Source organism: Leucoraja erinacea, chromosome 9 (assembly GCF_028641065.1).
Source record: "Leucoraja erinacea ecotype New England chromosome 9, Leri_hhj_1, whole genome shotgun sequence".
Classification (NCBI taxonomy): Eukaryota; Metazoa; Chordata; class Chondrichthyes; order Rajiformes; family Rajidae; genus Leucoraja; species Leucoraja erinaceus.
The window spans coordinates 7095223-7110141 of record NC_073385.1 but is presented as its reverse complement, the minus strand read 5'-3'; the positions used below and the strand labels follow the sequence as shown (position 1 = coordinate 7110141).

At 45.4% G+C, this 14919-nt stretch overlaps 1 protein-coding gene across 1 annotated transcript in view; it reads left to right on the top strand.

Moving 5' to 3' along the window:
- The window catches only part of si:dkey-288a3.2 (protein phosphatase 1 regulatory subunit 37), a 207461-nt gene that overhangs the window by 50356 nt on the left and 142186 nt on the right, over nucleotides 1-14919 (top strand). The window contains exons 5-6 of the mRNA XM_055640097.1: nucleotides 10043-10162; nucleotides 12791-12941. Coding sequence (XP_055496072.1) covers nucleotides 10043-10162; nucleotides 12791-12941 — 271 coding nt within the window. The remainder of the gene's footprint in view (nucleotides 1-10042; nucleotides 10163-12790; nucleotides 12942-14919) is intronic.

Sequence of the window (14919 nt, the reverse complement as noted above, 5' to 3'; positions counted from 1 at the left end):
GCAGATGCATGGCAGGTGCAGTTTAATGTGAATAAATGTAAGGCTATCCACTTTGAAAGCAAAAACAGGAAGGCAGATTACTATCTAAAGGGTGTCAAGTTGGGAAAAGGGGAAGTACAACAGGATCTGGGAGTCCTTGTTCGTCAGTTAATGAACAAGGTGGCAGTGAAGAAAGTGAATGGCATGTTGGCCTTCATAACAAGAGGAGTTGAGTATAGGAGCAAAGAGGTCCTCCTGCAGTTGTACAGGGCCATAAAAAGTCCACACTGGAGTTTTGTGTGTAGTTTTGATCTCCAAATTTGAGGAAGGACATTCTTGCTATTGAGGGAGTGCAGCGTAGGTTCACAAGGTTAATTCCCGGGATGGCGGGACTGTCATATGCTGAGAGAATGGAGCGGCTGGGCTTGCATACGCTGATGTTTAGAAGGATGACAGGGGATCTTATTGAAACATATAAGATTATTAAGGGTTTGGACACGCTAGAGGCAGGAAACATGTTTAAGAATAAGGGGTAAGCCATTTAGAACGGAGATGAGGAAACACTTTTTCACACAGAGTTGTGAATCTGTGGAGATCTCTGCCTCAGTGGAGGCCAGTTCTCCGGATACTTTCAAGAGAGAGCTAGATAGGGCTCTGAAAGAAAGCAGAGTCAGGGGATATGGGGAGAAGGCAGGAACGGGATACTGATTGGGGATGATCAGCCATGATCACATTGAATGGTGATGCTGGCTCGAAGGGCCAAATGGCCTACTCCTGCACCTGTTGTCTATTGTATATTGCCAGTTCCCGTAGTCAGGATCGAACCCGGGTCTTTGGCGCTGCATTCGCTGTAAGGCAGAAACTCCACCGCTGCACCGTGAGTTTAGTTTAGATAGTCTATTATTGTCACATATACAAAGGTACAGTGAAAAGCGTTTTTGTTGTGTGTTATCCAGTCAGTGAAAAGGCTACACATAATTACAGTGAAGCCATCCACATTGTATAGATTTAGAAACATAGAAACATAGAAATTGGGTGCAGGAGTAGGCCATTCGGCCCTTCGAGCCTGCACCGCCATTCAATATGATCATGGCTGATCATCCAACTCAGTATCCCGTACCTGCCTTCTCTCCATACCCCCTGATCCCCTTAGCCACAAGGGCCACATCTAACTCCCTCTTAAATATAGCCAATGGACTGGCCTCAACTACCCTCTGTGGCAGAGAGTTCCAGAGATTCACCACTCTCTGTGTGAAAAAAGTTCTTCTCATCTCGGTTTTAAAGGATTTCCCCTTTATCCTTAAGGTGTGACCCCTTGTCCTGGATTATTGGATTAAGATAAAAGGCATAATGTTGAATGCAAGTCTGATCAAAGATAGTTTGAAGGTGTCAAATAAGGTAGATGGGAGGTCAGGACCGCTCTCCAGTTCATGAGAGGATGGTCCCGTTGCCTGATAACAGCGAAGAATAAACTGTCCCTGAATCTGGAAATATGCTTCTGGAGAAGAGGGAGTGACCGGGATGAGACTGATCCTGGATTATGCTGCTGGCCTTGCTGAGGCAGGGTGGGCTACTGCAGCTTCCTTCCCTGCCCCTGTGGAGTCTGACAGGCCCAGGACAGAAAAGGCAATGTGGGAATGGGGGTGAGGGGGTGGATCGTGTAAGGCGCAGGAGACTGAGCGGAGGTATTCAGTAAAATGATCGCCCAATCTGCACTTGGTTTTGCTGATATGCAGGAATCCACACCTCGAACAATGGATGAAGTAGATGAGGTGCAAGTGAACCTCCTCTGTAGATGAAGTTGGAGGAGGTGCAAGTGAACCTCTGCCTCACCTGAAAGGACTGTTGGGGTCCCTGGATGGAGAAGAAGGGGGGGGGGGGGTGGGGGGATAGGGACAGGGACAGGTGTTGCATCTCCTGCGGTTGCAGGGGAAGTTAGCTGGGTGCTTTGGGTGGGAAGGGACGAGTGAACCATGGAGTTGCGGAGGGAGCAGTCCCTGTGGAAAGCGGAAAGGGGTGGAGATGAGAAGTGACCAGTGATGGGATCCAGTCGGAGGTAGCGAAAATGTCAGAGGATTATGTTCTGTATGCGACTGCTGATGGAGTGAAAGGTGAGGACTAGGGGGGGCTCTGTCCCTGTTGAGACCTGTGGGAAGCGGAGCTGAGGGATATCGAGGAGACCCGTGTGAGGGCCTCATCTATGGTGGAAGAGGGGAACCCTCATTCCCAAAAGAGGCCCCAGATTTGTTCTGTACCTTTTCATACTTCTTGTTTCCCTCTCCCCTGTCTCTCAGAAGAATGGTCTCGACCTTCTCTCCAGAGATGCCTGCCTGAGTTGCTCCAGCTTTTTGTGTCTCTCTGGTGTAAACCAGCACCTGTAGTTCCCTCCTACACATCAGCTTTCACAATTGCTTCTGCACCCACACCGATTTTATTTTTGTCTTTAGGGGACCACTAGAGGGAGTCGACAATATATTAGTCGCGTCTGTCAAAGGAATTCCATTTCTGAAATGTCTTGTTTCAATGTGGATGAGAGCACCCGTACATAGCATGCAGTCAAAACAATAAAATGTGGTCAATACTCTCATATTCCCCAGTTCAATCTGTCTGCTGCCTTCCTTGTTTGTGATTTGGCAACTGAATAGGCTACTGGGACAGCATATCGAAGCCAATTAACCTACAAACCTGCGCATCTTTGGTGCGTGGGAAGACCCTGAAGCACCCGGAGAAAACCCATGCGATTACAGGAAGAATGTACAAACTCCGTACAGACAGCACCCCTAGTCAGGATCAAACACGGCTCTCTGGCTAAAAGGCAGCAATTCTATTGCTGCACCACTGTGCTGCCTCAATGCTTAGCTTGCACCTTTTCCCACAATATGGCACTGACAAGTCATCCTCATGTTCTTTTCCCCATCTTGGCTTCATGTGTCTGTGCACTTGTTGGAGGGTAGGGACATGTTTCGTCATGGGAGCAAGCTGTTGAGTTGTCGCAGGGGTGCTGTCCGTGAACCTCAAGGATAACAGTGTCACCTTACGTAGAGAAGCTCTAACTGGGAGCCCACTCATTGCATCCACATTCTGGTTATGTTGTCCACTCTTGTAGGTTTAGGTATAGGTTGATTATAGTCATGTACACTGAGGTATAGTGAAATGCTATCATGTCAGATCAGATAATACTACACTTAAATAATGTCTCATCCAGTGGTTCTTAACCTGGGGGTCGGGACCCTCATGGGGTTAGTTTTGGGATTTATCAGGTCATAATGAAGAGGTCATAAATAACTTATCTATTTGTTGAGCCCATTTTTAGGAACCTAACAAAGGTACATACCACATACATTATTTTGTTCGCGTATGTGCGTACATATGCCAAAAAAGTTAAGAACCACTGGTCTAATCAAACTCAAGTACAATAGGTGCAGTGTAGGAAAAGGTACATAGTGCAGGATGTAGTTCTCAGCATGTACTTCAGAACATTACTGTATGTCCTTGCTTATTACTCATACAGATGTCCATCTCTGCACTCAAGCTGAGACCATGGGAAGCATCCCTTTGGCCTCACCAAAAAACCCGGCAGACCCTTGTGGGCGGCAAAGCTCATAAAGTTCTAAACATGCAAGGATTTGAGGAATGTTGTCATTCTATAGATGATAGCTAAACATTTATTCATTGTGAATATTTTTTAATTTGCTTTACAAGGGGATTGAGATGCAAAGCAAACCGGCAACTCATCATCCTGTGCGCAACGTGACAAATTAACATCCAATGCATGGACGGCACAGAGGATCAGCAGCAAATAGACAATAGACAATAGGTGCAGGAATAGGCCATTCGGCCCTTCGAGCCAGCACCACCATTCACTGTGATCATGGCTGATCATCCCCAATCAGTACCCAGTTCCTGCCTTCTCCCCATATCCCTTGACTCCGCTATCTTTAAGAGCTCTATCTAACTCTCTCTGAAAGCATCCAGAGAATTAGCCTCCACTGCCTTCTGAGGAAGAGAATTCCACGGATTCACAATTCTCTGGGTGAAAAAGTTTTTCCTCATCTCCGTTCTAAATGGCCTACCAAAGTTGCTGCCTCACAGCGCCGGAGACCCAGGTTTGATCCTGCACAGAGTTTGGACATTCTTCCTGCGACCGTGTGGATTTTCTCTGGGTGCTCCGGTTTCCTCCCACATTCCAAAGGCATGATGGGTTGTAGGGTAATTGTCTTCTGTAAACTGTCCCTAGTATGCAGGATTAGTGTATGGGTAATCCCTGGTCAGCACAGACTCAGTGGGGCAAAGGGCCTGTTTCAATGCTCCATCTCTAAATTAAATCTCTAAACTAAACTAAACTAAACTAAACTAAACTAAACTAAAACATCAAAGAACAGGAGCAATGAGTTTGCTGAATCATATTGAGGAGAAAGTTATGGACCCAGCAGCATTTGCTTCAATTCTCGGAACATAGCACTTTGTCCAATTCCACATCGTTTTAGGATTCAGCGACTCATGTAGACTTTAAAACTTTGATTAAAGATGGCAAAAGGAGTCCAACATAGTTGAAGAAAGAAACAAAATGCTGGAGTAACTCAGCGGGACAGGCAGCATCTCTGGATAGAAGGAATGGGTAACGTTTCGGGTCGAGACTCTTCTTCAGCCAGTCTAAAGAAGGGTCTCGACCCGAAATTTCACCCATTCCTTCTATCCAGGGATGCTGCCCAGATGCTGCCTGTCCCGCTGAGTTGCACCAGCATTTTGTGTCTATCTTCGGTTTAAACCAGCATCTGCAGTTCCTTCCTCCAAAATGGTTGAAATGGTCCTGAGCAGTCCTTTAACTTTGTCAGGTTAGATAGATTGAGTATTGGCAAAGTTAACTTAACACCTCACAGAACGGAGTCCTTCAGCATGCATCTGATAAATAAGGTGGATGACATCTAGATTAGCAAAGGCACCCGTTTTTTTGCAAAAGTGAACCTGTTTTTGGAATCTGCAAAATACTCTTTCGAGATTCTCCTTGTGTTCCTGCTGTCAATATATCATCTAGCTAGGCTGCCACAGGTAGCAGACTATGGATCAAGTCATCTAAATATCATCACACCTCGAACTGATATTATCCAAAAATGAACCCTACTGGAATATCCAGGTTGGAATGTGGCTTTGAATTTTTGTTTGACTCAATCTACTGATAATCTTGTGAAATTATGACATTTATTATGATCTGTCTTTAGAACATAGACCATAGAGTATCACCTGTCTCTCTGTGCGTAATCCATATCCTTCCTATCCTCTTAAATGCTGCTATCCTATCTGTGATAGCAGTGCATTCCAGAGTTGGTGATTGAGGCGATCCATCTCCAAGCTGAGCAGAAGTTCATGTCAATTAGTTCTCGGAGAAGAATTGGGCCATTCAGCCCATCAAGTCGAGTCCGCCATTCGATCATGGCAATCTTTCCATCTCAAACCATTCTCATGCCTTCTTCCCATGACCCCATGCCACCCATACTAATTAAGAATCTCCGCCTTAAAAATGTCCATTAACTTGGCCTCCACAGCCGTCTGTGGCAATGGATTCCACAGATTCACCACGGTCACTGTGGCACAGCAGTAGAGTTGCTGCCTTATAGCAAATACAGCACCGAAGACCTGGGTTCGATCCTGACTACGAATGCTGTCTGTACGGAGTTTGTACCTTCTCCCCGTGACCTGCGTGGGTATTCTCCGAGATCTTCAGTTTCCTCCCACACTCCAAAGACGTGCAGGTTTGTAGGTTAATTGGCTTGGTAAATGTAAAAATTGTCCCTAGTGGGTGTAGGATAGTGTTAATATAACATATAACCATTACAGCATGGAAACAGGCCATCTCGGCCCTACAAGTCCGTGCCGAACAACTTTTTTTCCCTTAGTCCCACCTGCCTGCACTCATACCATAACCCTCCATTCCCTTCTCATCCATATGCCTATCCAATTTATTTTTAAATGATACCAATGAACCTGCCTCCACCACTTCCACTGGAAGCTCATTCCACACCGCTACCACTCTCTGAGTAAAGAAGTTCCCCCTCATATTACCCCTAAACTTCTGTCCCTTAATTGTGAAGTCATGTCCTCTTGTTTGAATCTTCCCTATTCTCAAAGGGAAAAGCCTGTCCACATCAACTCTGTCTATCCCTCTCATCATTTTAAAGACCTATATCAAGTTCCCCCTTAACCTTCTGCGCTCCAGAGAATAAAGACCTAACTTATTCAACCTTTCTCTGTAACTTAGTTGTTGAAACCCAGGCAACATTCTAGTAAATCTCCTCTGTACCCTCTCTAATGTGCGGGGATCGCTGGTCGGCTCGGACCCAGTAGGCCGAAGGGCCTGTTTCCGCAGTATATCTCTGAACTAAACTCTAAACCCTCTGACTAAGTGCAAAGAAATGATCAAACAGAGTCAAGGGGCAGCTGTCTCCCGCTTTTTTGTTGAAGCTACCCTGTATACTCCAGCATTTTGTGTCTATCTTTGGTGTCAACCGGCGTCGGCAATTCCTTCCTACACATTCTCCACAGTTCCTCACGGTGTCATCTGCCTTCGTTACAGGAACAAGTGGAGCAGCCCAGTCAGAAAAGTCAACCCCTTCAATGACACCTGCTTCTTCTGGTCTCCTCAGCTCATCCCGACTATCTTTCACACTTTTAGGCACGGCCTGTGCATTGTAGAAGCGAGGTGTAGCATCCTCCTTCAAGCAACCCACTTTTCGTACCTTGAATATTTCCACATTCCTCACAAAACACCTCTGAGCACTTGCCAAATGCATGTGTCACAGATAAACTCACCCTCGTCTTGCTTTACCTTTAGATGGATAGTTGCAGCCAAACCAAGTTGGATCCTTGCCCTGGAACAATTGCAACAGGGAGCTTTGGTTCACTGTCATTGCTTCCCGCTCCAACCTCACACATCCCTGTCACCTTGCTCCTTTCCTCAGTGTAGGTACCAAGCGAGGGAAACGAATCCTTAATTTCCACTTCACCATCTGCCAACGTTGCTTACATTCCTGCTCACATACCACCGAGACTGCAGCACCAGCAGTGTGTTCCATCGATACTCTCTTTCCTTCAGTACACCCTGACGTTCAGAAAAGGTCAGGAGAATTCTGACGGATGTGATCTGTGCAGGTCACCGCATCCTGAACCTGCTTTGCACGTGTAAAGTGCTGAATGCAAGGTGGTGAACCTGTGGAATTCATTGCCACAGACGGCTGTGGATATTTTTAAGGCAGGTGTTGACAGATTCTTGATTAGTACAAGTGTCAGGGGTTATGGGGTGAAGGCAGGAGAATGGATAGATTTGTCATGATTGAATGGTGGAGTAGACCTGATGGGCCAATTGGCCCAATACTGCTCCTAGAACTAATGAACTTATGAACTTATGTAGAACATGGAACAGTACATCGCAGGAATGGGCCTTTCGGCCCCCAAAGTCTGTGCCAAACCTGATGGCAAGTTAAACTGATCTCATCTGCCTGTACATAGTCCACATCCCTCTATTCCCTGCACTTCCATGTGTCTATGTAAAAGCCTCTTAAATGCAACTATTGTATCTGCCTTCACCACCACCCCGGGCATGGGTTCCAGGTCCCTGCCACTCTCTGTGTAAAAACACTTGCCGCGCACATCACCATTAAACTTTCCCCCTCTCGACATAGCCATGCCCTGTAGTGGTAGACATTTCCACCCTGGGAAAAAGGTTCTGAATATCCACCATGTCTATGCCTCTGATCATTTTATATATTTTTGCCAAGTTTTCCCTCAACCTCCGACATTCCAGACGGGATCACGTCTGAAGAAGGGTTTCGGCCTGAAACGTTGCCTATTTCCTTCGCTCCATAGATGTTGTCGCACCTGCTGAGTTTCTCCAGCACTTTTGTCTACCTTCGATTTTCCAGCATCTGCAGTTCCTTCTTAAACAGTCACGCCTTTTATTATCCTTTCCAATTGACTTTACGCTGCTCAGCTGCCAGAGTTTGTCACGTTCTTGCTTTTCCTTCGAACACGCTGCTGATGAACGTTCTTTGATAACACAGACCTTCGTGTGTCCGTATTCATTTGATCAATGTCATGCAGTATGCTGCCACGGAATAGCCCCATTCAGGACCGTGAGAAACACAACATAAAGCTTTTCACTGTACCTCAGTACACGTGACAATAAACTAAACTGATAACATCTCACCAAAGATGCTTCTTCTCTTTGACAAAGAATCTTATTAAAATGTTGGGTCTTCACTGCGATTGTTGTCTTTCCATGACTACTGTCTCCACTGCCTTGGAAATATAATACTCTGCTTGCAATTCAATTACTTCGCACTTTCCAGCATTATTTGCGGACACACACCTTGGATTCCACATCCCTTGTGATCCAGAAACATCTTCAAAATTTCATTTGGGTCACATATAATCCAGCGGTATAAACATTAAGTGAACACTCTCCCGACCCCCTCTTTTATCCCTTTCCCTCTCTTTCCTGTTCCTCCCAATGGCATTATATTTCACTCGTCGTCTTCCTTTACCTTTCCTCTTGTTGGTTGTCAAACACATTAACTCTTTCTCCCATTCCCACACTGACCTTTCTGTCCTGGGCCTCCTCCACTGTCAGAGTGAGGCCTAGCACAAATTGGAGGAACAGCACCTCATATTTCGCTTGGGCAGCTTTCACCCCAGCGGTATGAATATTAACTTCAAGAAACCCTTGCTTTCCCTCTCTCTCCATCCATCCCCTTCCCATTTCTCTGGCCAGTCTTACTGTCTCCGACTATATTTTATCTCTATTTGCTTTGGTTGTTACTTTCTCCCAGCTGTATATTTGAATACATTGGGCATGCAAACAAAACATTTCACTGTGCCCAGAAGTATTCCTATTCCTAACAATAATATATTCTACATTTTCCTAGATCTCCATTCCCTTTCCCCAGTTTTCACACCTTCACAATTCTTTATCTATCTATCTCGCTTCCCCCCCGACGTCAGTCTGAAGAAAGACCTCGACCCGAAATGTCATCAGAGATGACATTCTCGAAAGATCTCGACCCAAAATTCTCTCCAGAGATGCTGCCTGTCCCGCTGCGTTACTCCAGCATCTTGTGTTTATCGGTTTGTCAGCCTTTTGTTTCCTTTTCTTTTCTGGCCTTTGTCCTCCCATCAGCCAATCAACCCTCCCCCTTACTCCAGTATCCATCTATCACTTGTGTAGGAAGGAACTGCAGATGCTGGGTTTGCCCAGAAGGTGTAGCTGGGACATGTTGGCCGGTGTGGGCAAGTCGGGCCAAAGGTCCTGTTTCCATGTTGTATCACTATGATTCTATGGCTAAAATGCTGGAGTTACTCAGCAGGTCAGGCAGCATCTCTGGAGAAAAGGAATAGGTGACGTTTCGGATTGAGACCGTTCTTCAGACACTGAGGACTTCTTCAGGTCTGAAGAAGGGTCTCAACCCAAAACTTAATCTATTTATGTTCTATCCACCTATCACTTGCCAGACTTTATCCCACCCCCACCTCTTTTCATTCAGACCTCTGTTTGTTTGAATGACAATAAAGGCAATTCGTATTTGTATTTTTCCTGTTTTCTCACCCCTATCACCATCAGTCTGAAGAAGGGTCGCAACCCGAAACGTCGCCTAGCCATGTCCTCCAGAGATGCAGCCTGACCCACTGAGTTACTCCAGCACTTTGTGTTCTACACAAGATTCCAGTATCTGCAGTTCCTTATGTGGGGGCCTTTGCTTTAGAGGTACATCGCGGAAATAGGCCCTTCGGCCCACAGGATCCGCGCAGACCAGCCATCACCAGGGTCAATTTACAATTTACAATTTTTACTGAAGCCAATTAACCCACAAGCCTATATGGGGGTCACTGGTTACTGTGGGCCCGGATGGCCGAAGGGCCTGTGTTTCAGTGCTGTATCTCTAAACTAAACTTAACTAAACTAAATTAAACAACATTCAAATTGGACATTCCCACAAGGAAAAGTACAGCCCAGCAATTGAAAGGTATTTATCAGTTTAAATCTCTGATTAACATGACTTGACCTTGATTTCAGGGAGCCTCTGCGCTGTTTGATATGATGGAGTATTACGACTCAACACTTTGCCTCAGCATTTCCTTCAGCAGGACCATTGGAACAAGAGGTTGGAGAGCGGCAGCACAGCTGATTCGGACGGTAACACCACCATATATGTATAGGCAATAGACAATAGGTGCAGGAGTAGGCCATTCAGCCCTTCGAGCCAGCACCGCCATTAAATGTGATCATGGCTGATCATCTCCAATCAGTACCCCGTTCCTGCCTTCTCCCCATATCCCCTGACTCCTCTATTTTTAAGAGCCCTATCTAGCTCTCTTGAAAGCATCCAGAGGAAGATCCAGGCATTTGGATAGCAGTAAAAGGATTAGTCCAAGTCAACATGGATTTATGAAAGGGAAATCATTCTTGACTAATCTTCTGGAATTTTTTGAGGATGTGACAAGTAAAATGGATGAAGGGGAGCCAGTGGATGTAGTGTATCTAGACTTTCAGAAAGCCTTTGATAAGGTCCCGCACGGGAGACTGGTGACTAAAATTAGAGCACATGGTATTGGGGGTATGGTGTTGATGTGGATAGAAAATTGGTTGGCAGACAGAAAGCAAAGAGTAGGAGTGAACGGGTCCTTTTCAGAATGGCGGGCAGTGGCGAGAGGAGTGCCGCAAGGCTCGGTGTTGGGGCCGCAACCGTTTACCATATATATTAATGATTTGGAGGAGGAAATTAGGAGCAACACTAGCAAGTTTGCGGATGACACAAAGCTGGGTGGCAGTGAGGATGTTAGGAGGTTGCAGGGTGACCTGGACAGGTGGAGTGAGTGGGCAGTGAAGAAAGCTAATGGAATGTTGGCCTTCATAAAAAGAGGATTTCAGTATAGGAGTAAATAGGTTCTTCTGCATTTGTATAGGGCTCTAGTAAGACCACATCTGGAGTATTGTGTACAGTTTTGGTCTCCTAATTTGAGGAAGGACATCCTTGTGATTGAGGCAGTGCAGCGTAGGTTCACGAGATTGATCCCTGGGATGGAGGGACTGTCATATGAGGAAAGATTGAAAAGTCTAGGCTTGTATTCACTGGAGTTTAGAAGGATGAGGGGATATCAAATAGAAACATATAAAATTATAAAAGGACTGGACAAGCTAGATGCAGGAAAAATATTCCCAATGTTGGGCGAGTCCAGAACCAGGGGCCAGAGTCTTAAAATAAAGGGGAGGTAATTTAAGACTTCTTCACCCAGAGAGTTGTGAATTTGTGGAATTCCCTGCCACAGAGGGCAGTGGAGGCCAAATCACTGGATGGATTTAAGAGAGAGTTAGATAGAGCTCTAGGGGCTAGTGAAGTCAAGGGATATGGGGAGAAGGCAGGCACGGGTTATTGATAGGGGACGATCAGCCATGATCACAATGAATGGCGGTGCTGGCTCGAAGGGCCGAATGGCCTCCTCCTGTATCTGTTTCTATGTTTGTATGTTTTTAGGTTAACCTACGCTGCAATCCCTCATTAACAATAATGTCCTTCCTCAAATTAGAATTGATCAAATCCTTGATCAATTTCGTAGTAATCGGGCAGGAGGCAGGGTGGTGCGGTGGGAGAGTCGTTGCCTTGCAGCGCCAGAGGCCTGGGTTAGATCCTGACCACGGGTGCTGCCTGCACGGAGTTCATACGTTCCTCTTCAGACCGCCTGGGTTTTCACCGCGTGGAGAAAATCTTATGGATGGGAAAGGTAGAGAACGTAGAACAAATGCGAACAAGTGATCGATGGTCAGTGTGGATCTGGTGGGGCAAAAGCTGTCTCTGAACCTTCCTGAGGTCATCTGTTGACAGCCTCGATTTGTTCTGGTCTTTGTGCTGGAAAGAACTGCAGTGCTTAAATCGAAGACAGACACAAAATGCTGGAGTAACTCAGTGGGACATCCAGTCGGGACCCTTCTTCAGAATGACCATCTTCAGAATTAGCAGAATGAATAAGCGTCTCAACCCGAAACGTCACCCGTTCCTTCTCTCCAGAGATGCTGCCTGTCCCGCTGAGTTACTCCAGCAATTTTTGCCTATCTTCAAACTCAATTGAACGCTGCCCGATCTGGTCAATGATGTCCACACCCTGAAAACGAAAAGAAGAAAATTCCTTGATGGTGCCATCTTGTGAGATCAGTTTTACAAAATTCACTTGGTAAACCGTTTTGCTTTTAGACGGAAAATGCTGGAGTAACTCAGCGGGGTCAGGCAGCTCCTCTCGAGAAAAAGATTCAGGTCGGAACTCTTCTTCAGAATGACCATCTTCAGAATTAGCAGAACGAAGAATGGGTTCTGAGCCGAACCATCACCGATTCCTTTTCTCCACAGATGCTGCCTCACCTGCTAAGTTGCTTCAGCATTTTGTGTCTATTTTCAGCATAAACCAGCATCTGCAGTTCCTTCCCATGCAAACATTTTTTTTAGTCGGACGCCAAAAGCTGAAGTTACTCAGCAGGTCAGGCAGCATCTCTGGAGAAAAGGGATAGGTGACGTTCCGGGTCGAAACCCTTCTTCAGACTGAGTGTCAGGGGTAAGGGAAATGAGACATATAGAGTCATAGAGTGATACAATGTGGAAACAGGCCCTTCGGCCCAACTTGCCCACACCGGCCAACATGTCCCAGTGACCACTTGCCTGCATTTGGTCCATATCCCTCCAAACCTGTCCTTTATCGACACAGATGTTTTTATTTAGTTTGATTTCAGTCCATTTTGCTGCCTTCAATAAATGGATGATCTTTGCTTCCCCAGAGTAGCAGCTTGCAGGAGTTTGAGGCATCAGGAATCCCTTTGACAGAGCACTCCGCCTCCTACTTGGCGCGTGGACTGAAATTTAGCCGCCATCTGAGAGTGTTACGCTTGGATAACACTGGGCTGAGTGGCCGCTCGCTGATGCTGCTAGGTAAACGATTCAGTTCAACCGAGTGTCGTGCAGGGTAGCCGGCCTGCTGTGGGATCGGGCAATCTTGATCAGTGACCCAAAAATAAACGTGTGTAGGAAGGAACTGCAGATGCTGGTTTACACCAAAGATAGACACAAAATGCTGGAGTAATTCAGTGGGTCAGGCAGCATCTCTGGAGAAAAGGAATAGGTGATGTCTTGGATGGAGACCCTTCTTCAGACTCGTACACAGCTGTGTCTCTTCAGCACCTGCAGTTCCTTCCCCCCTCATACACAAACAAAAAAACACACATAAACATATATATTTTTAAAGTACTTCACATATATCTACATACGTGTATGTATGTATACGTGGGTGTATATACTGTATGTGTGTGGATGTGCGTATATATCATATATATATATATATTTGTGTGTGTGTGTGTGTGTGTATATGTACATATGTATATATAAACAGTATATATATGGTCTATAATGTAAAATGAAAATAGAAGCAGTAACTCCAATTTGTTCTTGATCTAATGAGGATTACATGTGAAGTACTTTGGAAATTAACCCTTGACAAAGTAGCAATGCCACATGCTGTTGTACATTGTACATATTTACTATTCCTATTGATTTCAATATGAGAGAGAAGTATTGCAAATCTCTGGTGCAGCAGATTACTGCCACAGCCTAATTAGTCCATTACTTTTACAACATACCCTGATTATATTGTTACATTAACAATCCAATCAAGGGGAAACTAGAGGAATGAAAAGGCACAAAAGAACAAATGAGTGAAAGGTATGAAAAGAACAAATCAAAGCCAGCAACGATGATCAAGGAAAGGTGGAGCCCACAATGGTCCCTTGTTGGCTGTGGCAAAAGGTGATAAAGAGTGGATGCAAACAGTGAAACTAAGCAGGACAACTCTAAGGATGGGGTTGGGATTCTGGCTGCCGGGAAGATTATTCCCAAGGCAGGCCTTTGATGAAACAGTCTCTGATATTGACGCTATCCAATCCTAGTTGTATGACTTGGGGGAGGATGCTGAGATGGGAAGATGCATCATAGATATAGGAATATAAATCAAAGCTACAGTACATGCTGAGGAATAACTTCTTGCATTTTTATCATAAAATAATATTAAACTCTTTAAATTCCAAATCAAATCATAAAAACAAATGGCTTTGTAAGGTAGGGAGTAAGTAGAATATTAAGGAGTATAATTAACGTCAGCAATGCACTATTTAATGCGGGCACGTAAAGATTATTGTAGTATTTTACAGCAATTGTTATCCTTTTGGTTAATGGCTCCATTCAAATTACGCGCAAAGAAATGTTATGTGACTATGTTATGCAATGAACTAACATGCCAGTCAAAGGTCAGTTGGTAGCATTCTCAGTCACAAAATGTCCCTATTCAGGAGCACGGAATCTGAGCTGACACTTTGAGGTAGCTACCTTGTTGGAGATGGCTTGTTTCAGACAAGGTGTTATACTGCGGCTCCATCTCCAGATGGTGATGAGTCAGAGTACAGAAGTGAGATCGATCGATCGATCGACTGACCTAATGTTGCCAGCACAACAACCTGGCTCTCAATGTCAGTAAGACCAAGGAATGGATTGTGGACTTTGGAAGAGGAAGGCCGAGGACCTGTCTATATCGACGGGACGATGGTGGAGAGAGTCAAAAGCGCTCAAATTCCTGAGCATGCATATTTCTGATCTTTCCTGGACCCAGCACCTGGATGCAAATATAAAGAAAGCCCAACAACGCCTCTATTTCCTGAGAGGATTGCAGAGTTTCGGTATGTCAGAGAGGATTCACTTAGAGAGCATATTGAGTATTTGCATCACGGCCTGGTTCGGCAACTTGAATGCCCAGGATCGCAGAAGACTGCAAAAAGTGCCCAGTCCATCACGGGTTCTGACCACCCAACTTCGAAGGGATTTACCAGAGTCACTGCCTCAAAAAGGCAGCCAGCATCATCAG